Raw genomic sequence first — 21,862 nt, forward strand, 5'->3', positions numbered from 1 at the left:
ATAGTTCAACCACTTTAAATAATAATAATAATAATAATAAATCATAGGTCAGCATATGATATGATCGCCTTGTTGCAGTCGATGAAGTCACATTGACCAAGTCCTAGTTCAGCATATGGTATGCTGATCGATCAACTAGGACTATATAAGAGTCCAAGTTCAGCATGTCCGCCTAAAAAAAAAAAAAAAAAAAGTAGCTCCGTATAAATTTAGTTTAAATTTAATTGATAGTATTTGTTAGTTGGTAAACAATTTTTAACGAAACTTTATTAAAAGTATAACTTGAGTATTATCATATGAACACATACCGTTAAATATTTTTGAATTGTGTCGATGGTTGATAAGCAACAGAAGATCAACAATCTAACACTTGTAATGCTTGTACTAATCTTCTTGTGTCTACTGCTCAACAGAACGAGAATTTTAGTCATGAATATTGTAAAAAATTAGGCTTCACAACAATAAAATTGAAATTAAGTTTTTGATTATTTTTTTGGTGTTGTACAATATTGAAAATTAAAACAAAATAATTACTGCAAATTTTAGTACAAATCCAATCATAAATGATTTTCCGGGATCTAAACTAGCTAGGCTTCATTTTATTCGGGTTTGATACGAAAGTAATTTGAAGGGTGGGTGTTTGTAATTGATTGTTTAACGCATGCTTATATGTAAGACGCGCCCAAAAGTCACAATTGTGGACCATCCATGTGCATCAGTGCATGGGATCATTTTCCTAGTAATTTATGAGAGGTAGTCAATAATGGCTGCTATATATATATAGGTTCATGCACAGAAAGAATAAACTTTAGTCCAGACAAAGACGTCCGTACAAGTTGGTCTTCTTGGCAACTTCTTTTTTTTTTTTTTTAAGAGGTCTTCTTGGCAACTTCCATGTAATTTCTTGCATGGCTAGCTACTTTTAGAAGGACGATAATGGCGTTATAAAAAGAGGGGGGCTTGGGCTTTGTTGCTTCACAGTACTCCCATTGATCATATCATCCTAGAGAGAGAGAGAGAGAGAGAGAGAGATGGTGGCCGTGCAAATGGTATTTCAGATCATTTTGCTCTTGTGTTCAATTTATGCAATATCTGAACAAGCAGCGGGTTTAGCAATTAGTAGTTCATGTGAAGCAAAAAGCTCATGTGGGAATGTTAGAAATATCCCATACCCTTTTGGAATAGGAGCTGGTTGCTACGTTGATGACTGGTTTGAAGTAGTTTGCATGAATGACTCTTTGGGCTCTCCCAAACCTGTTTTGAAGAGACTCAACCTGGAGGTTCTCAACATTTCATTAGAAGACACTTATAGATATTCACGAAGTACAGTTCGCGTCAATTATCCGACATTTTCTAATTGTACTAATAGTTCAAGCAGAAAACAAAATGTAGAGCTAGCAAACAGCTCTTTCATCTTCTCCTATTACCAAAACAGATTCGTCGCCATGGGTTGCGATAACACTGCCTCAATGAGATTCTCGGATGATTCAATGATTGGGTGCAGCTCAAGATGCGATTCGAGTAAAGTAGTGAGATATGATGATAGTTGCAATGGCATTAGCTGCTGCCAAACCACAATTACTTCGGGTCTCAATACGTTCGAGACAACTATAGATCCAATAGATCCTAGGAAGCCTGCAGTCACCGAAGGATGCAAGTCTGCATTCTTGGTAGAAGACGATTGGTTCTGGGAAAGTGGTTCATTAATAAATATGTCCTCCATTATGTCGCACGTTCCTGTGGTGTTGGAATGGGGGATTCTTGATACATCATTCAACACACTTCCAATAGCCAAGAAGACCGCAGCAGAGTACAATTGTTATGATCATAATTATATTTCAGATAGTAAGTACCAGACCTCTTATACATGTTATTGCAATAAGGGCTTTGACGGAAATCCCTATCTTGTTGGAGGATGTCCAGGTAAAGTTTTTAAAGCTGTTGTCTATTTTATCTCTTTATTCTTCCTCCTTCCTTTTCGTGTTAGATACTAACTGTACGTGTTTATCTCCATCATTACATGTCAGATATGGGCAACACTCGGGTTAAACTGCTCATAATAGGTATGTACGTTTACTCCGATCAAAGTATAAACAAGCTTCCCATTTTATTTTTCTTTTTAAAAGGTGAGCCATAAATCTCGTATATATTTTTGCAGTATTTTCAAGCGTGCGTAGTGACAAATCTTTTCTTCTTTTTCTTTCCTTTTTTAATATTTTCTCGTACACTTTCTATGTAATCAATTTTCAATAAATATATCACTAAGCTTCACTACTTATTACTATCTAGAGGAATGCTTAAGGTATAATTGATTTTGAGATATATTGGAACTTTAGGATCAGGATTTCTTGAAATTCTCTAACAATTGTAGGAGCCTACATCTCTTAAAATAGTTTAAATGAACACTCAATCATTTTGAGGCAATCTTTTTTTGCATATTCTTAAACTATCCAATCAAAGAGAATGGTCGACCTCCCCAAGTACTTTTAGGAGTGGCTGGACACCGAGTTTAAAACTTTCGAGAAATGGCCAACCATTCTCATAAGCTTCGATGGTGGTCAACAACCTCTTAAAGGTTTTGGGGGTTTGCCAAACTATCCCAAAAACTCATGAGGCCAGAGAGCCCGACCACCCCTATAAGCCTTGAGAGGGTGGTTAGCCACCTCCTCAAGGCTCGAGGGGGTGGTTCAGTCGCCATTCAAGGCTTATTGGAGTGGTCGAACATCTCCTTGGGATGACTGACCGCCCCAAAAATATTAAGGGATAGTGCACCCAATCTCGATCTCTAAGAATTGGCTAAAGAAACCATTTTCTGCAAGTTTTTAAATCATGCATGCCCGTTCATTTAAAATAATGGCTACAACTTTAAAAATTGCCGATAGAGAATTCTAATGCAAACCTTTAAACATTCATGCTTTTTTGGTTTAATCATATTTCTCCTTCAACAACCCATGCACTTTTACTATCTCCTTCTTTTGGAATACTTTGGATAGTTAAAATATATTAACTTACATTTTGTCACATGATAGTTTGTCAGGCTAATTTCTAGCATTAAGAGAAGATATCTCTAAATTTTAAGACAACGTTCTCAATCAAAACTATTGCTATAACCTTTTACTGCAATGAGTAATCTTCTTCTATTACATTGTATTAAGCAGGTCTTAGCAGTGGTAGCCTTGGGCTATTGGTTCTACTTGTTGGCGGATGGTGGTCCTACAAAGTGATAAAGAGAAGGAGGATGATTAAACAGAAGAACATGTTCTTCAAACGAAATGGTGGTTTATTGTTACAACAACAATTATCTTCACACGAAACAAAAGTTGAGAACACCAAATTATTTAATTCAAAAGATTTGGAGAATGCAACTGACTGTTTTAATGTGAATAGAATACTTGGCCAGGGAGGACAAGGCACTGTTTACAAGGGCATGTTGGTAGACGGAAAAATCGTTGCAGTGAAAAAGTCCAGGGTAATTGATGAAGGAAAACTAGAAGAATTCATAAATGAAGTAGTCATTCTTTCACAAATTAATCACAGGAATGTGGTTAAGCTAATTGGTTGTTGTTTAGAGACGGAAGTTCCTTTGCTAGTTTATGAATACGTTCCTAACGGAACTCTTTTCCAATATGTCCATCACCAAACCGAGGAGTTTCAACTAACATGGGATATGCGCTTACGAATTGCAACAGAAGTTGCAGGGGCTCTCTTCTATTTACACTCAGCAACTTCCTCGCCAATTTATCATCGGGACATTAAGTCTACAAACATACTCTTAGATGATAAATATAGAGCTAAGGTAGCTGACTTTGGAACTTCAAGATCCATCACTATTGACCAAACGCACTTAACCACTTTAGTGCATGGCACTTTTGGATACTTGGACCCTGAGTATTTCCAATCAAGTCAGTTTACAGAAAAAAGTGATGTTTATAGTTTCGGTGTTGTCCTTGCAGAGCTATTAACCGGCAAAAAAGCGATCTCTTCAACGAGAACAAAAGAATCCAAAAGTTTAGCCACATATTTCATTGAATCCATGGAGGAGAACAATTTGTTTGATATTCTTGATAGTCGAGTTTTGAAGGAAGGTAAAAAAGAAGATATCATTGTAGTTGCGAACCTTGCAAAAAGGTGCTTGTACTTAAACAGGAAGAAACGTCCAACAATGAAAGAAGTCACAATGGAGTTGGAAGCAGTTCAAATGTTGCAAAAAGCTCCTAACCTTCAACAAAACCATGAAGAGCTTGAATATGTCCAAGCAGAAATGTATGAGCCACAGGATGTCATTCCCTCATCAACAATGTCAACCTCATCTGTAGATGTCCAACCATTATTGTCTTCCCAATCGGTATAAATTAGTATTTGTTTAATGTAATGTTGTAGGCTATGAATAAACATCATCCGCTTCAACCCAGAATTAACTTCGATGGCTGTAGGGTTTTTTCTATGGTTTGAATGAGGAGAAATAAACTAGGAGAATGTTTGAATCTGATTAAAGTTTGAGAACACTTAATGTTATTGATAATAACTTCAAAGTCTTGATCATTTTCTTCCTTAATAACAATAATTTCTTCATTTGAAGACACAGTCCTCACTGTCTGACAATAATATTATTGCTTTAATTTCCATGAGAAATACTATTCAGTTATCTAATGAAATAACGATTGAAATTCATCAACAAAATGAAAAACTAAGAACAAACAAAATATGTAAAGAAGGCCAGATGTAGAGAAATGTGAAGGACTGTGTAGCACCGTAAGAGTATCAATCTCGGCCATACCCATCTTTCTTGTTCAATTCTCAAAATGAATTAATTCTTGAAGAATGAACTAATTCTAATTGACTGCGCGCCACTACAAATTTTCAATTCCCTCTAAAAAAAAAAAAAAACCAAAATAATTATGTGAGTTTTCTATACGTGGGTTGCGGCTAGTTTTCGAAATTTCGAGTGTGAAATAGAAAGAATACCAAAAGCCATCTCATTAACAAAAACCCATCAATTAAAACCAACGTTAACAAAAATAAATAAAATAACTTTTCAAATGATTGATCAAGTTCTTTATGGAAGGTAACTGCCCATCCAACAACCAGCAGTTTGGTAGTTCAAAGAAATTGAGGTTGAACCTCAAGAAAAATGGCGTATAGCCAAAGTCGAAAAATCAAGATAGGAACCATTGGAAAATTAAAGCATATTGGATATTTTGGATATTGGAGATTGGTGGAGAGATAATATGTCAAATTGTCAATAACAAAGCAGTCCATTTTCATCCTCGTTGAGACATTTTATCAAACAACTGCAAGTAATATTGTGCTTACTTCATGTGTTCTGTATCTAAATGTACACGAGTGTTTAAATCAAGTAATATTTAGACACAAACATCACCCAACACCAAATTTACACAATATATATATTAAATTATAAGTAAAATGTAGTGAATAGTAGGAAAATTGGACCTAGTGAACATCAAGAAACAAGTCTAATGCAAAGTAGATCAACATCTCGTTCGTAACTAGCTTCGCATGTCCTTAATTGAGTGATCAAAACATGTCTACCCTATGGTTGACCCTCTTACATCATGTGTTCCTTCCCCTTCATGCTCCCCGCTATTAAAAGTCTGCACAACCCATTCAACAAAACTAGCTTCTAACAATGTGATTAGTGCAATAGGGCACCCATTAGCGAAATTATATTTTCATAAATATTCATATTTATTCTTTTACATTATTATTAAGTCTTAAATCATATTTTAAGATATTTTATTCAATATCTTAAAATACGGGATATTACATTCACTCACAAGGGGGATCATCTCAGGGCACATCTAGGGACTGGTCTATACATGAGAGCAGGATGGCCACAATGGAGACATTGCTACAGGCTCAGACCTAGAGGAATGACGCCTTGGAGCAGCGCCTGCAACAACTCGAGACCGTACTCACCTCCATGGGAGTATCACATGTAAGCCCAGGTGCTCAGCAGTGTCCACCAGCAAACGGAGGTAGTACGTCGTCTGTTAGTAGTGCATCTGCAAGTATGATTAATATTGTGTAAACTGCTTATTTTTAATTTATTTTCATTACTTGTTTAAATTTGCATAAAATTTTCTACTCTTTAATTGTTTTCATTACTTGCAGGTAATGCGACAACGATTGGTCCATTGTCGCCTATTGGACGACAGCTGAGCCAGCACTCCCCCGTCGGAACACCATCGCCCGCTACACCATCCCTTGCGCAGCAATCGCCTATTGGCGAACACACGCCTGGTACGGGAGCTCGTGATCTGCAGAGACAGTCTTCAGATTTGTAGATATTCTGTGTAATTTTGTTTTGTTAGTAACAAACACGCTTATTAGTACATAATTTATTGTTGTGTTGATTTGTGTAATTTGATTTTGTGTCCATGGTAAATTTCAAATGTTGTCTTAATATTTTTGTGATATTTTTGGGTAAAATAGATTTTGTAATATTTTTGGGGAAGGAAAAAAAAAAAAAAAAAACATTTTGCCACGTGGCACCTAGCCACGTCGCAAAATGCTAGCAGCTGACTGTCGCTTCGTGTATGATAATCCACGTGGCCAGTAGTAGGCAACATGGATCAAGATCCACATGGCACAATGGCCACGTGGATTAAATCCACGCGACTGATTGTCAACCACGTAGACTACAATACACTTGGCTGCTGTCGGCCACGTGTATCTAAGTCCACATGGCTGACAGTCAACCACGTGGATTTAATCCATGTGACCACTGTGCCACGTGGACGTCTATACACGTGGCCACTGTCCCACGTGTATTAAATCCACATGGCTGAAATGTCAACCACGTGCATATTACACGTGTCTAACGTGTCACAGCGTGTTTTATGGGACACGTGGCACAATGGCAACGTGTATTCACTGTACATGTGGCAAATTGTGCATTTTGCAACACCTGGATCTACCACACCGCGCACGCATGGCCATTTACACGTGTCTAACAGTTTGCCACGTGTATTGGCCCAATACACGTGGCAACCTGCAAGTGACAAAATGCAATTTTTTTTGTAGTGGGATCTGTTTTTGTCCTTCCTTTCCATCTCCATGTACATGCACCTTCTCTCCAGCTCGGCTAAAACTCTGCTCAGATCTCCATTAAGGTCAGGCCTTCTGTTCCTTAATTCCCGGGGATTGACTTCCCAAAAATTATCTTCTTGGAGTTTGTCCTCCCGACGATCCTCCTCTCCACAACCGTAGCCATTGGTATGGTTGTTGCGCTCTTCTTCTTCATGCCCGTTTCGATTCTCCTCGGAATGGGGCTGTTCTGGCCTCCTGCATAGCAACTTGGCATTCCATTGTGTTAAGGATTCGATCTGGGCTTCTAACACTGCTATGCGAGATTGATTTCCACCGTCCGGGGGAGGGAACGGTGGAGGCTGTGGATTGTTCTGAATAACCGGCTCCATTCGGACTATGGGCTCTTAGTTAATCTGACTTCTGGAACATGTGTTCATCACCATGCTAGATCTTCTTTTTTTGTATGAGAACAAATAATCGTTCCCACAAACGGCACCAAACTATTGGTACAGTTTTCGGTATGGTGTGAATCTGCACGTTCTTCTGATGTTCTTCACGCTTAAGGGACCCTTCCGAGAGTCCTCTCCGATGCCTAAGTTAGCTTCTGTGAGAAAATAATACTTTGTGTACAAAAAAATTGAGTTTGAGTTTATACTTGAAGTATGTGCATATTTATAGGCAAAGAGGTGGAGTCAAACCTGGATTAGAATTCCTGCTCCTTGTTGATCTAGAACTGCTGTCAGAATTCTAATTGGACTTTGATCCTTTATTAGACTTCTAATCTAATCTTTCAATAGACTTCTAATCTGATCTTTTATTAGACTTTCGATTTGATTGGACCCTGAGTCCTATCCCGATTCTATCAAGAATAGGACTACTCATCAAACTATACTTGAATCAGGTTAGGTGAAAATTATCCCCAACAAGTATGATCATAGGACCATGGCCTACCAGCCATTACTTTCCTTTTGTCACCTTCTTCTTCGAATTCAATCAACCATAAATTTTCCTGTACCTCGTTCAACAGCACTCGTCCGGCTGGTCTCCAAATATTAATTCAGCTACTATATCGTTCAATTAATTCAGCTACTATATTGAACGATCATTTAACATCTTCTCTTGCATCAGTTTCCAGGCACTAGCTAGAAATGAATGCAATGACTTTTAGGCTTTTGGCGATATTCTACAGGGGCACGCGCGGAAGCACCTCTATCTTGATATAATTCAATCTTGAAATTGAATGAATGGCGTAGATGATCCACTTGGCTGTTTGATCTTTGTCAAGTAAACAAAAGACAAATCAGAAGTAAGCGCGTGGCCTCATCTACTTCGCATATATAAGATCGGACGCGCCCATGCAAAAGTGACAATTGTGGACCATCCATTTGCATGTGATCATCTTCCTAGAAATTTATGAGAGGTACGGTACTGATCGATCAATAATGGCTATTCCAGACGAAGACAACTTGGTCTTCTTGGCAACTTCATAGAACTTCTTGGCGACTTAATTTTAGAAGGACGCGGTAATGGCGTACTATACGTTGTATAAAGCGGGCCGGGGCTTGGGGCTTATATCTAGCGCGCTGCTTAACAATTCCGTCATCGATGGCGGTGATGAAAATGGTATTTCAGATCATGATTGTGCTCTTCTGTTCAATTGATGCAATATTATATGTACAAGCAGCGGGTTTAGCAATTAATAGTACTTCATGTCAAGCAATCTGTGGGGATGTTAGCATCCCGTACCCTTTTGGAATAGGACGCGGTAATGGCACTTCAATTAAAATTCCAACCCTATGGTTAAGAGTAATGCTATACATCATCCTCTTGTCCTTCTTTTATCCTCCCAAATTTGATGTGGCTCTTAAAATCACCATTGAATTTATGATAGATCATTATTGAATTTTGATCCAATGGTGATTTTAAGAGCCACATCAATTTTGGGAGGATAAAAGGTGGACAAGAGGATGATGTGTAGCATTACTCTATGGTTAATAACCTTTCAAAAGCGATATTATTCAAGCGATAATAAACAGTTTTTTTTTTTTTTTTTTTTGGAGTAGTGTAGTGAAAGAAGATGTTCTAACTTGTTGAAAATAAGAAAGCAAGAACCTGTTGAGCACGATCCTATGTTCAACCAGTTTGAGTCAGAAAATTAGTAATATATAGCTAGCTAGCTAGCTAGCTAGCCATCTTAATTTTAGACCATATATCTGCTTTAATTTTTACGTTCAAAACTCAAGCAGCATGAACATTCTTTGGAAGACAAATATAGACCTAAAATGCATAATAAAAGCCTCTCTTAAGCATGTTTTAATTTGGGATTTGTTCAAAGTCGTTCTCATTCGTTTCTATCTAGATCTGAAGATGACTTGGAAAAGAGAACGAAAGCAAACAAATTAAAAAAAAAATAAAAGAATGTACAATTAATACAACAGAGTATGGCAATAGAATATTATTTTTACAGGAGCAAAAACGTTTTCCATAGATGATTATAATTGGCCAATAATAGCATTAATTTTGAGTTCAAACCTGGTTATAATTGGCTAATAATGATAATAATACATGCGATAAAGTTCATGCCATATATATATATATATATATATATTTTGAAAGAATAATGTTTCTTACACAATTTTTTTACAACCTTTAAATCAAAATTTGCACTCTCTTATCTCCTATAGTGGAACTCATGTGTAAAGAGAGGCTTTATTATTTGTCCATATGCTAAGGCAGCTGCTCCTCAAGTCAGGATTTAGTCCTGAACTTTGTTTTTAGGAGTCTTTGTACCCCTAGTTACTGGACTGGCTCTTTGAGTCTCATATTATAATGGAGGTTCTTCCTTGTTCAAAAAAAAAAAACTTTTTTAAGATGTTGATTAGATATTTAGGGTTCACAAGTAGGAAAACAAATTCATTGATTAATCATAAAAAAAAGAAAAAAAAAAAATTGTTAAAATTTTTTTAGGTCATGCCCCTCCAGATTCGGCTTTCATGCGGTAGTGTAAACTACTTACGCTACCGCATAGATGTTATACTCCGTTTTAGACTACAGCAGAAGCCTAGTGACTTAAATATGAATCTCTCTCCCTAAAACTTTGAGCTTTCGTTTTCTCTCTCTACCTGATTTCCTTCTGGCTTCTTCTACTCGCGAGATTTTCTATACAACACTTGATGCTCTTTCAAATACCCAATATTTTATCTTTTAAAAAAAAAATTATTTTAATGCAATTTTAATTTATGCTTTAACTTTTAAAAACAATATTTTAAATTTTCACATTTTTTACTTCATTAATACCATTTAAAATTAATGTCAATTAATTTTATAAGGATATAAATTTCTTATAAATTAGGTGAGTCGAAAGAATTCAATCTTTAAAAATGTTATGTGTTCCTTAAGCATATAAGAAACAAATATTTTTTTTTTTATTAATACTATTAAAAAGCATATAATAAGTACATACTATTAAAAAAAATGTGTTTCTCGCATATTAAATGACACATGACACTTTCAAAGACTGATTTGTATAAAAATTCCTACAGCCTAATTTGTTAAAAAAATATATTTTTGTTAAATCTTTAAGAAAGTTTCAATCTCAATCATCTGTTACGATTTTCTGTTAGATATTGTCAAAATTTTCAAAATACCTATATTTTTAGGGAAAGAAAAAGGAAAAAATAAATTGCGAGGATTTAAGTGTTGGTCAAAATTTAACAGAATTTACAAAAATACCCATGCATGAATATGTTTTAACGGAAAATTCTAACGGATGGTTGAAATTGAAAAAAAGTTAAAGATGTTTACCCTAAATTGACACTTTTTAAAATTTTGGTACATTTTTGCAAAAGTGATAAAAAATCAGAAATTATAATTGCAAAATCAATTCACTTTTTGTTCATAGGTATTAATAGAAGGACATAAATTTTTAACAAATTGGGTTGTAGGATTTTTTTTACAAATCAATCTTTGAAAGTATCATGTATCCTTTAATATGCGAAAAACACACTTTTTTAATAGTATGTACCTGTCGCATGCTTTTTAGTAATATTAATAAAAAAAATATTTGTTTCTTATATGCTTAAGGGACACATAATACTTTTAGACACTGAATTCTTTCAACTCACCGAATTGTAAGAAATTTATATCCTTATAAAATGAATGTCAATTAATTTTAAATGGAATTATTGAAGTAAAAAATGTTAAAATTTAAAATATTATTTTTAAAAGTTGAAGCATAAATTAAAATTGCATGAAAATATATATATATTTTTTTTTACAAAAAAAAAAAAGAAAGATAAAATATTGGGTAATTGAAAGAACATCAAGTGCCATGTAGAGGAAGCCGGAAGGAAATCAGCGAGAGAGAAAAGGCAGTACACTAATTGATAGGGCGAGAGAAAATGAAAGCTCAAGAAAAGTTCGCATTTAAGTCACTAGGCTTCTGCTGACTGCTGTAGTCTAAAACGGTGCTGTTTTAGACTACAAAATCTATGCGGTAGTGTAAACTACCGCATAGAAGCCGAATCCCCTCCTATAAACCTTTCCACCATTCACATTGGTAGCCAATAATTTTGCAACACCTCAAGAAGGTTTGGAGAGTTTAAAAAGATACTTGTAATATTTACGTTGCTATTGGCGAGGTCGTGATCGGGTTTAAGGAGCAACATTGAAGGTAATTAATCAAGAATTAATCTAGCCTCTGTTCTAAATTTTTTTGGTTGATCATGAGATATTGTTGCATGTATTTCTTTATTTTATTTTTTCATATTCTGTTAAACATGTTTTTTTTAACGAAAGATTTGAGTATTTCATTGATCAAAGATCACGAGCATAAAGCTCTTATATCACAAAATATAAATCTCTACAAAATCATAATCATATGCTATGAGGTTACAAAGTCATAGATACAAATAAAATTCTTATAATAAAGTGTTATCTATGACTTTCATTTTCCGCTAACCTATGTACAAAGATAGTTAAAGAGCACATCTGCTCCGAGCAGACTAGATCTAAGACAAGTGTAACTAAATATCCTAGAAAAATTTATTTAAATTGACCGTGAGAGATAACCCCTTATACCGAACTATCAAGTTCGTGAGGGATAACCGTACCCTTCACACCTGACTAACCTTCATACTATAGATCGTCCATGAGGGCAAATCTATGGAGAAAAAAAAAAAAAAAAAAAAAAAAAAAAACTCTCATTCAAAGCAAAAACACAACCAGCAAACAGTAGCAACAACCATAAATGAGATGAACAACACAACACGGAGATAGATGGACGGATACATAGCGGAGATGTCAAAATTGCTGATCTGGTCGGACAATACCTGCAAATAAAAGAAAAAACCATAATGGGATGGAAATGGTAGGAGCGGTGAGTAGAAACGAAAAGGAAGATGAGGATGGAGCAGATCTGCTATCTCCCTCTCTCAAATTTGTTTTCTAAGAATCTTTTCTTTAGGGTCGACTGAAACAAGTTTGTTTGGAAAAACTTAGTAGTACATAGCCTTAGATGACTACCACAGTCGCCTAAGGCTCTCAACTAATTATTATACAATAAATATATATTAAAAAAAACATTTTAAGGCTATAATATGGTAAAAATTTAATAAATATTCTCTAATTAAGACCTCAAATTAATAATTGTACAATAAAGGTTCTTTCACAACAATAACAACAAAAAGAAAGAAATAAAAAATGTAGGCTCTAATATGGTAAAAAATCGATAAATATTTTATAATTAATGCCTTCAATTATAATAAAAATAATTATAAATTGAAAGTATCATTATTCGCATTAATGGAAAATCTCAACTTCTATAAATTATTGAAAAATTCCACTTATTTACTTTTTTTAAAAGCCTCATTTTTACATTCAAGAAAGTTTAAAGTGCATAATTTTTTCTCCAACGTTTATTTGAATTAAATGCTTAGAACAATATAAAAAGCCTTCAAAGTGCATAAATTTTAATTATTTATGTTACGTATAATAAATAGAATTAAACTCCCGATCATGTGTATTTACATTAATATTGCATAGGCTATGTTGAAAGCAATGTCTTAATCTAGCTCTAGCTAGAGATTTGGCGTGCACCAGGGTGTAGAAATAGTCATGATGGAGATATCCCCAAAGCTACGGAAAATTAATTTAGAGTCTTATAAAAATATTAATGTATCAGTACTGCACCCCAAACATTAGTTTATTAATCCCCCTTACGTCACAATCAAATCTTCTTGATTTTTTAAAAGGAAAATGATACACTTATCATTTTTATTTTATTTTTTAAGTGGTTTTCAAATGATATATCACCATTATTTGAGATTATATATATATATATATATATATATATATATATATATATATATATTTATGCTTCGTTTATTTCGACGTAAAATGATTTTCGTTGTAAAATATTTTCGACGAAATCATTTCAAATGAAATGTTGCATAGTCATAGATACAAACAAAATTCTTATAATAAAGTGTGTTATCTATGACTTTCATCTTTCCATAACTTATGTACAAAAATAGTTAAAGAGTAGATCTACTCCGAACAGACTAGATCTAAGACAAGAGTAGTCAAATATCTTAAAAAAAATTATTTAAACTGGCCGTGAGAAATAACCTCTCACACCGAATCATCTAGGCCGTGAGATATAACCCCTCATACCTGACTAACCTTCATCCCAAAGATTGTTTATGAGAGCAAATCTAAAGAGAATAAAACTCTTGTTCAAAGACAACCAGTAAACAGCCGTAGCAGCCAATGAGTAGATCGATGAATGGCACAACACAGAAGTAGATGGATAGATGCATAGCGGAAATGCCAAATTTGCTGATCTGGTTGGAGAACACTTACAAACAAAAGAAAAAACCAAAATGTGAGGAAAATGGTAGGAAAAGATAGTAGAAAGAAAAATGGAAAAAAGTAGAGAGCAGATCTACTTTGTTGAACATTGTTACAATGAAATATTGTGAAATATCAATTACAATGAAATATTATAAATAATTTCTAAACTCGATAATAATTATAATTTATTTACTAATTTAATTTTTTTAAAAAATAAAATAAAAAAATAAAATAAAATGCATTAATAAACAACTCAAAATATAAAAGATTCATAAAACACTCAATGTCAAAACAAAAACACATTTTAAAAAAACAAAATTCTAAACATTTTTGCCAAACAAACTCATGCTTTTTCCAATAGGATGTTTGCAAAGATGTGTTGATGGACGTTTGTGACGCCGGGTATAACTAAAAAATTAAGAATTGGAGAATAAAAAGGAAATTCAAGAAGAGATAAAATAACAAATATGAAATAGAAAGACTCTAATTGTCCAAATAAGCAAACAGAGGGAAATAACTATGAAAGAGTGATTTAATTTAAGGGTTAAATACCCTAGAGGTACCTGAGTTTTACGTGTTTTTAAATTTAGTACCTCAGTTTCATTTCGTATCACAGGTAGTACCTGAATTTGGAAGAAAAAATCATTGTGCTATTTCTCGTCCAAATTTCAACTTCTCGCCACGTGTCAACCGCTGAGGTTGACACGTGGCACCACATAAAAAAAATTAAAAAATTAAAAATTAAAAAATTAAAAAAATGATTAAAATTAAAAAAGAAAAAAAAAAAAAGAGGGGTGGCTGAGGCACCCCCCTTGGTCACCATGGGGGTGGCCGGCCACCCCCATTTTGGCCAAGGAGGTGGCCCAGCCACCCCCTTGGCTAGTCTGGCCGGTCTGGGGTGGCCGAACCACCCCCTAGGGCCATGGGGGTGGTTCGGCCACCCCCAGACCGGCCGGAATGGGGGTGGCCGAACCACCCCCGTGGCCCTAGGGGGGTGGTTCGGCCACCCCCTAGGGCCAAAACCCTTCCAATTTTTTTTTTTTTTTTTTTTTTCAACTGTGGGGCCCAGACCGGCCAAGGGGGTGGCTGGGCCACCTCCTTGGCCAAAATGGGGGTGGCCGGCCACCCCCATGGTGGCCAAGGGGGGTGGCTCAGCCACCCCTCTTTTTTTTTTCTTTTTTTTTTTTTAATTTTAATCATTTTTTTAATTTTTTAATTTTTAATTTTTAATTTTTTTTTATGTGGTGCCACGTGTCAACCTCAGCGGTTGACACGTGACGAGAAGTTGAAATTTGGACGAGAAATAGCACAATGATTTTTTCTTCCAAATTCAAGTACTACCTGTGATACGAAATGAAACTGAGGTACTAAACTAATACGGATATGCATTTATATAGCCAAAGTTTTGGACATGCAAAAGTTACAATTGTGGACCATCCATAATTGCATGTGATCATTTTCCTAGTAATTTATGAGAGGTACGGCTCTGATCGATCAATAATGGCTATTCCAGACGAAGACAACTTGGTCTTCTTGGCAACTTCATAGAACTTCTTGGCGACTTTAAGAAGGACGCGGTAATGGCGTATGTTGTATAAAGCGGGCCGGGGCTTGGGGCTTATATCTAGCTGCTTAACAATTCCGTCATCATCCATGGCGGTGAAAATGGTATTTCAGATCATGATTGTGCTCTTGTGTTCAATTGATGTAATATTATTTGTACAAGCAGCGGGTTTAGCAATTAATAGTACTTCATGTCAACCAATCTGTGGGAATGTTAGCATCCCGTACCCTTTTGGAATAGGAGCTGGTTGCCATGTTGATCGCTGGTTTGAAGTAGTTTGCAATGACTCTTTCAGCCCTCCCAAACCTTTCTTGAGTAGCTTCGGCCTGGAGGTGCTGAACATTTCATTAGTAGACGACGCTTATGCCTATGATTCACGAAGCAGTCCTACAGTTCGCGTCAATTATCCGACATTTTCTAATTGTACTAATAGTTCAAGCAGAAAACAAAATGTAGAGCTAACAAACAGCTCTTTCATCTTCTCCCAGTACCAAAACATATTCGTCGCCATGGGTTGCGATAACTCTGCCTCAATGAGATCCTCGGATGGTTCAATTATTGGGTGCATGCAGTCAAGATGTGATTCGAGTTACGTACTGATAAATGGTAGTAGTTGCAATGGCACTAACTGCTGCCAAACCTCAATTGCTTCAGATCTCAATGCGTTCGAGACAACTATAGATATTAGCGGCCCTGCAGTCACCGAAGGATGCAATTCTGCATTCTTGGTAGAAGAAAAGTGGTTCAGGGAAAGTGGTTCATTAATAAATATGTCCTCCATTATGTCGCACGTTCCTGTGGTGTTGGAATGGGGGATTTTTGACACGTCACTCTACTCACTTCCAATATCACAACTCGCTTCTTCTACCAACAAAGAGTACTATTGTAGTTATACTAGTTATATTTCAGGCACGGACGTCATTTTAACATGTTATTGCAATAGGGGCTTTGAAGGAAATCCCTATCTTGTTGGAGGATGTGGAGGTAAAGTTTTTATAGCTACTCTATTTTATCTCTTTAATTCTTTCTTTTCGTGTTAGATACTAACTGTGTTACATGTCAGATATTAACGAATGCAAGGAACCGGACACTTGTTCCAATTATGGATCCAGGAGTGGATACTGTGTAAATACTTATGGGTCTTACATGTGTGGGATAGTTGACACCAAGACTCGGCTTAGACAGCTCACTATAGGTATGTACGTTTACTCAGATCAAAGTATAAACAAGCTAGCTTCCCATTTTATTTTTATTTTTAAAAAGTGAGCCATAAATCTCGTATATATTTTTTGCAGTATTTTCAAGCGTACGTGTGTAGTGGCAAATCTTAATTTTCTTCTTTTTTTAATATTTTCTCGTACACTTTCTACGCAATCAATTTTCAATAAATATATCCCTAAACTTCACTTATTGATTTAGAAGGATGCTTCAAGTATAATTGATTTTGAGATATATTGAAACTTTAGATCAGGATTTCTTGAAATTATTTAACAATTGTAGGCGCCTACAATTCTTAAAATAGTTTAAATGAACACTCAAGATTTTACCAACTCAATCATTTTGAGGCAATCTTTTTTACATATTCTTCAACTATTCAATCAAAGAGAATGGTCGACCTCTTCAAGTACTTTTGAGAGTGGCAGGATCACCAAGTTTAAAACTTTTAAGAAGTGGCCAACCACCCCCATAAGTCTTGAGGGTGGTCAACAACCTCCTAAAAGTTTTTGGAGTTTGCCAAACCATCCCAAAAACTCATGAGGGGCACCCAACCACCCCTTATAAGCCTTGAGATGGTGGTTAGCCACCTCCTCAATGCTTGAGGGGGTGGTTCAGTCGGCATTCAAGGCTTATTGGAGTGGTCGAACATCTACTTGCAATGACCGACCACCCCAAAAATATTAAGGGATGGTGCACCCAATCTCGATCTCTAGGTGTTGGCTAAAGAACCCATTTTCTCTAAGTTTTTGATGACTTGATAAAATCATGCATGACCGTTCATTTAAAATAATGGCTACAATTTTAAAAATTGCCGATAGAGAATTCGATCTAATGCAAACCTTTAAACCTTCATGCTTTTTTGGTTTAATCATATTTCTCCTTCAACAACCCAATCACTTTTTCCATCTCCTTCTTTTGGAATACTTTGACGGTCACAATATATAAACTTACATTTTGTCACAGGGTTGTTTGTCGGGCTAATTTCTAGCATTAAGCGAATATTTCTCTAAATTTGAAGTTAATGTTCTCAATCAAAACTATTGCTATAACATTTTACTGCAATGAATAATCTTCTTCTATTACATTGTATTAAGCAGGTCTTAGCAGTGGCAGCCTTGGGCTATTGGTTCTACTTGTTGGTGGATGGTGGTCCTACAAAGTAATAAAGAGAAGGAGGATGATTAAACAGAAGAATAAGTTCTTCAAACGAAATGGCGGTTTATTGTTACAACAACAATTATCTTCACATAAAACAAATGTTGAGAACACCAAATTGTTTGATTCAAAAGATTTGAAGAATGCAACTGACCGTTTTAATGTGAATAGAATACTTGGCCAGGGAGGACAAGGCACTGTTTACAAGGGCATGTTGGTAGACGGAAGAATCGTTGCGGTGAAAAAGTCCAGGGTAATTGATGAAGGAAAACTCGAAGAATTCATAAATGAAGTGGTCATTCTTTCACAAATTAATCACAGGAATGTAGTTAAGCTAATTGGTTGTTGCTTGGAGACAGAAGTTCCTTTGCTAGTTTATGAATACGTTCCTAACGGAACTCTTTTCCAATATATCCATCACCAAACCGAGGAGTTTCCACTAACATGGGATATGCGCTTACGAATTGCAATAGAAGTTGCAGGGGCTCTCTTCTATTTACACTCAGCAGCTTCCTCGCCAATTTATCATCGAGACATTAAGTCTACAAACATACTCTTAGATGATAAATATAGAGCTAAGGTAGCTGACTTTGGAACTTCAAGATCTATCACTATTGACCAAACGCACTTAACCACTCTAGTGCATGGCACTTTTGGATACTTGGACCCTGAGTATTTCCAATCAAGTCAATTTACAGAAAAAAGTGATGTTTATAGTTTCGGTGTTGTCCTCGCAGAGCTATTAACCGGCAAAAAAGCGATCTCTTCAACGAGCACAAAAGAATCCAAAAGTTTAGCCACATATTTCATTGAATCCATGGAGGAGAACAATTTGTTTGATATTCTTGATAGTCGAGTTTTGAAAGAAGGTAAGAAAGAAGATATCATTGTAGTTGCGAACCTTGTGAAAAGGTGCTTGTACTTAAACGGGAAGAAACGTCCTACAATGAAAGAAGTCACAATAGAGTTGGAAGCAGTTCAAATGTTGCAAAAAGCTCCTAACCTTCAACAAAACTATGAAGAGCTTGAATATGTCCAAGCAGAAATGTATGAGCCACAGGATGTCGTTACCTCATCAACAATGTCAACCTCATCTGTAGATGTCCAACCATTATTGTATTCCCAATCAGTATGAATTAGTATTTGTTTAATGTAATATTGTAGGCTACGAATAAACATCATTCGCTTCAACCCAGAATTAACTTCGATGGCTGTAGGGTTTTTTCTATGGTATGAATGAGGAGAAATAAACTAGGAGAATGTTTGAATCTGATTAAAGTTTGAGAACACTTAATGTTATTGATAATAACTTCAAAGTCTTAATCATTTTCTTCCTTAATAACAATAATTTCTTCATTTGAAGACAGTCCTCACTGTCTGACAATAATATTATTGCTTTAATTTCCATGAGAAATACTATTCGGTTATCTAATGAAATAACGATTGAAATTCATCAACAAAATGAAAAACTAAGAATAAACAAAATATGTAAAGAAGGCCAGATGTAGAGAAATGTGAAGGACTGTGTAGAGCACCGTAAGAGTATCAATCTCGGCCATTCCCATCTTTCTTGTTCAATTCTCAAAATGAATTAATTCTTGAAGAATGAACTAATTCTAATTGACTGCGCGCCACTACTAATTTTCAATTCCCTTAAAAAAAAATAATCAAAATAATTATGTGAGTTTTCTATACGTGGGTTGCGGCTAGTTTTCGAAATTTCGAGTGTGGAATAGAAAGAATACCAAAAGCCATCTCATTAACAAAAACCCATCAATTAAAAACAACGTTAACAAAAATAAATAAAATAACTTTTCAAATGATTGACCAAGTTCTTTATGGAAGGTAAATGCCAATCCAACAACCAGCAGTTTGGTAGTTCAAAGAAATTGAGGTTGAACCTTAAGAAAAATGGCGTATAGCCAAAGTCAAAAAATCAATATAGGAACCATTGGAAAATTAAAGCATATTAGATATTTTGGATATTGGAGATTGGTGGAGAGATAATATGTCAAATTGTCAATAACAAAACAGTCCATTTTCATCCTCGTTGAGACATTTTATCAAACAACTGCAAGTAATATTGTGCTTACATCACGTGTTCTGTATCTAAACGTACACGAGTGTTTAAATCAAGCAATATTTAGACACAAACATCACCCAACACCAAATTTACACAATATATATATATATATATATATATATATATTAAATTATAAGTAAAATGTAGTGAATAGTAGAAAAATTGGACCTAGTGAACATCAAAAAACAAGTCTAATGCAAAGTAGATCAACATCTCGTTAGTAACTAGCTTAGCATGTCCTTAATTGAGTGATCAAAACATGTCTACCCTATGGTTGACCCTCTTACATCATGTGTTCCTTCCCCTTCATGCTCCCCGCTATTAAAAGTCCGCACAACCCATTCAACAAAACTAGCTTCTAACAATCTAGTGCCTTGGATCACTCTTATGTAACTTAATATAAACAGATACACACCCTAGCTTAGTGCAACCCAAAAACATCCAGGATATCAACACCATTAACCAAGCGCAGTATATATACATTAGCCATGAGTCCACTAAAGAGTAATGCTAGAAATCATATTTTTATTTTGCAACTATTTCATAATATTGATATGGCAGTCTCAATTAACCCTTGAATCAATAAGACATACCAACAACTTACCTGGCCGATTTTAGGCTAAAATGCGATCAAACCCAACAATGAGACTGCAATCAAAATAACACAAGAATTACAGATCCATTCCTCAAGGACATTTGGTCCTCACCTATGGTTAAATACATCTCACACCGCTACCATAATTCAGGAAGATCTTTCCAAACGGACCAAAACATTCAAAACACCACAATCGTGAAGTAATGCTAGGGACTATCCTTTTATCATCTTAAATTGATGTAGCTCTTAAAATTGTCATTGAATTTGAGATAGATCACTATTGGATTTTGATCCAATGGTAATTTTAAAGGCCACATCAACTTTAGAAGGATAAAAATATGGTCCCTAATATTACTAAACAATCGTGCTTAAACCTTGATAGAGAAGCTTTCTGGATATTCTCCTTATTTCCTGCAGCATTTCATCCCACCATAAAAAACAGAGTGAACCCTGCATCAAACACCTACAGCAAATCCATACCAAACGCCTGTAACTTTTCTCGACAAAATCTTTGGAAATTTCAACTCAATCACTAAGCTCCACAAAGAAAACCCATAACTAGCCTTCCAATTCGAGCAGCAATCACTAAAATCCAACCATGACCACCAACACCTAAATTGAATTGCCAATAACGTAGAAGACGACACAAATAATTTTTTTTTTTATTGGTAAGATAAACGTGCACCCAGACCCAGTTGAGACTTAAACTCATGACCTCACCCTCCACCTTGCTACCAAGGAAAGAAGTACCATTTGAGCTAAAGCTCATTAGCAAAGACGACAGAGATAATTGTCTTGAGAACATTATCAAATGTGGATATCCAAAGGCATTTTATAAGGTGACAGATATCTTCTAAGTTGATAAATAAACATCCACCGACTCAAAGATCAACCAAAACGCAGAGAAAGGTGTGCTTCAAAGACGCTAAGAATCCTCTTCATCCAACAGCATACTAGGGCCGAAACCAATGTTCCAAGCAAAACAGTGGGATTGATAAAAGTATTGTAAGCAAAACAAAATAAAAACTAATTTCTCTTCATAAACCCTCACAACTAAGCCAAAAATTCAACCATCTATCCTTTTAAGACTTCATTTTTACTCTATTCGAAATCATAAGACATATCCAAAAACAGTATAAAAGGAAAACAGTACCGACTCCGGAGTGAATTTTCTTTTTTGTTTCCCAGCAACCAAACGGAGGACAGCCTTCTCTACCATTTACAGGAACCCAATAAACACCAAAGTGCGACTAAAAGAAGGTGCCGATCAGCCACATACATATTAATTTCCCCTTTTTTTTATCAAATTTTTTTTTATGAATAAAAGCTTTTTTTTATCAATTTT

At 35.4% G+C, this 21,862-nt stretch overlaps 3 protein-coding genes across 3 annotated transcripts; all 3 read left to right on the forward strand.

Annotated features, from left to right (window-relative positions):
* The first annotated feature begins 1,046 nt into the window (after window positions 1-1,046).
* LOC133870894 (wall-associated receptor kinase-like 8) lies at window positions 1,047-1,994 on the forward strand. Its single transcript, XM_062308201.1, has one exon. The coding sequence runs from the start codon at window positions 1,047-1,049 to the stop codon at window positions 1,992-1,994; it is 948 nt and encodes a 315-aa protein (XP_062164185.1).
* Window positions 1,995-3,087: 1,093 nt separating this feature from the next.
* Window positions 3,088-4,532, forward strand: LOC133858537 (wall-associated receptor kinase-like 22). The gene has a single exon (XM_062294017.1). It carries the CDS (start codon window positions 3,239-3,241, stop codon window positions 4,349-4,351), a length of 1,113 nt encoding a protein of 370 aa, XP_062150001.1. The 5' UTR covers window positions 3,088-3,238; the 3' UTR covers window positions 4,352-4,532.
* An 11,024-nt stretch (window positions 4,533-15,556) lies between these two features.
* LOC133870971 (wall-associated receptor kinase-like 10) lies at window positions 15,557-19,123 on the forward strand. Its single transcript, XM_062308325.1, has 3 exons — window positions 15,557-16,450; window positions 16,530-16,661; window positions 17,782-19,123. The coding sequence occupies exons 1-3, from the start codon at window positions 15,568-15,570 to the stop codon at window positions 18,972-18,974; spliced, it is 2,208 nt and encodes a 735-aa protein (XP_062164309.1). The 5' UTR covers window positions 15,557-15,567; the 3' UTR covers window positions 18,975-19,123.
* The last annotated feature ends 2,739 nt before the right edge of the window (window positions 19,124-21,862 follow it).

Source organism: Alnus glutinosa, chromosome 1, assembly GCF_958979055.1.
Source record: "Alnus glutinosa chromosome 1, dhAlnGlut1.1, whole genome shotgun sequence".
NCBI classification, from domain to species: Eukaryota; Viridiplantae; Streptophyta; class Magnoliopsida; order Fagales; family Betulaceae; genus Alnus; species Alnus glutinosa.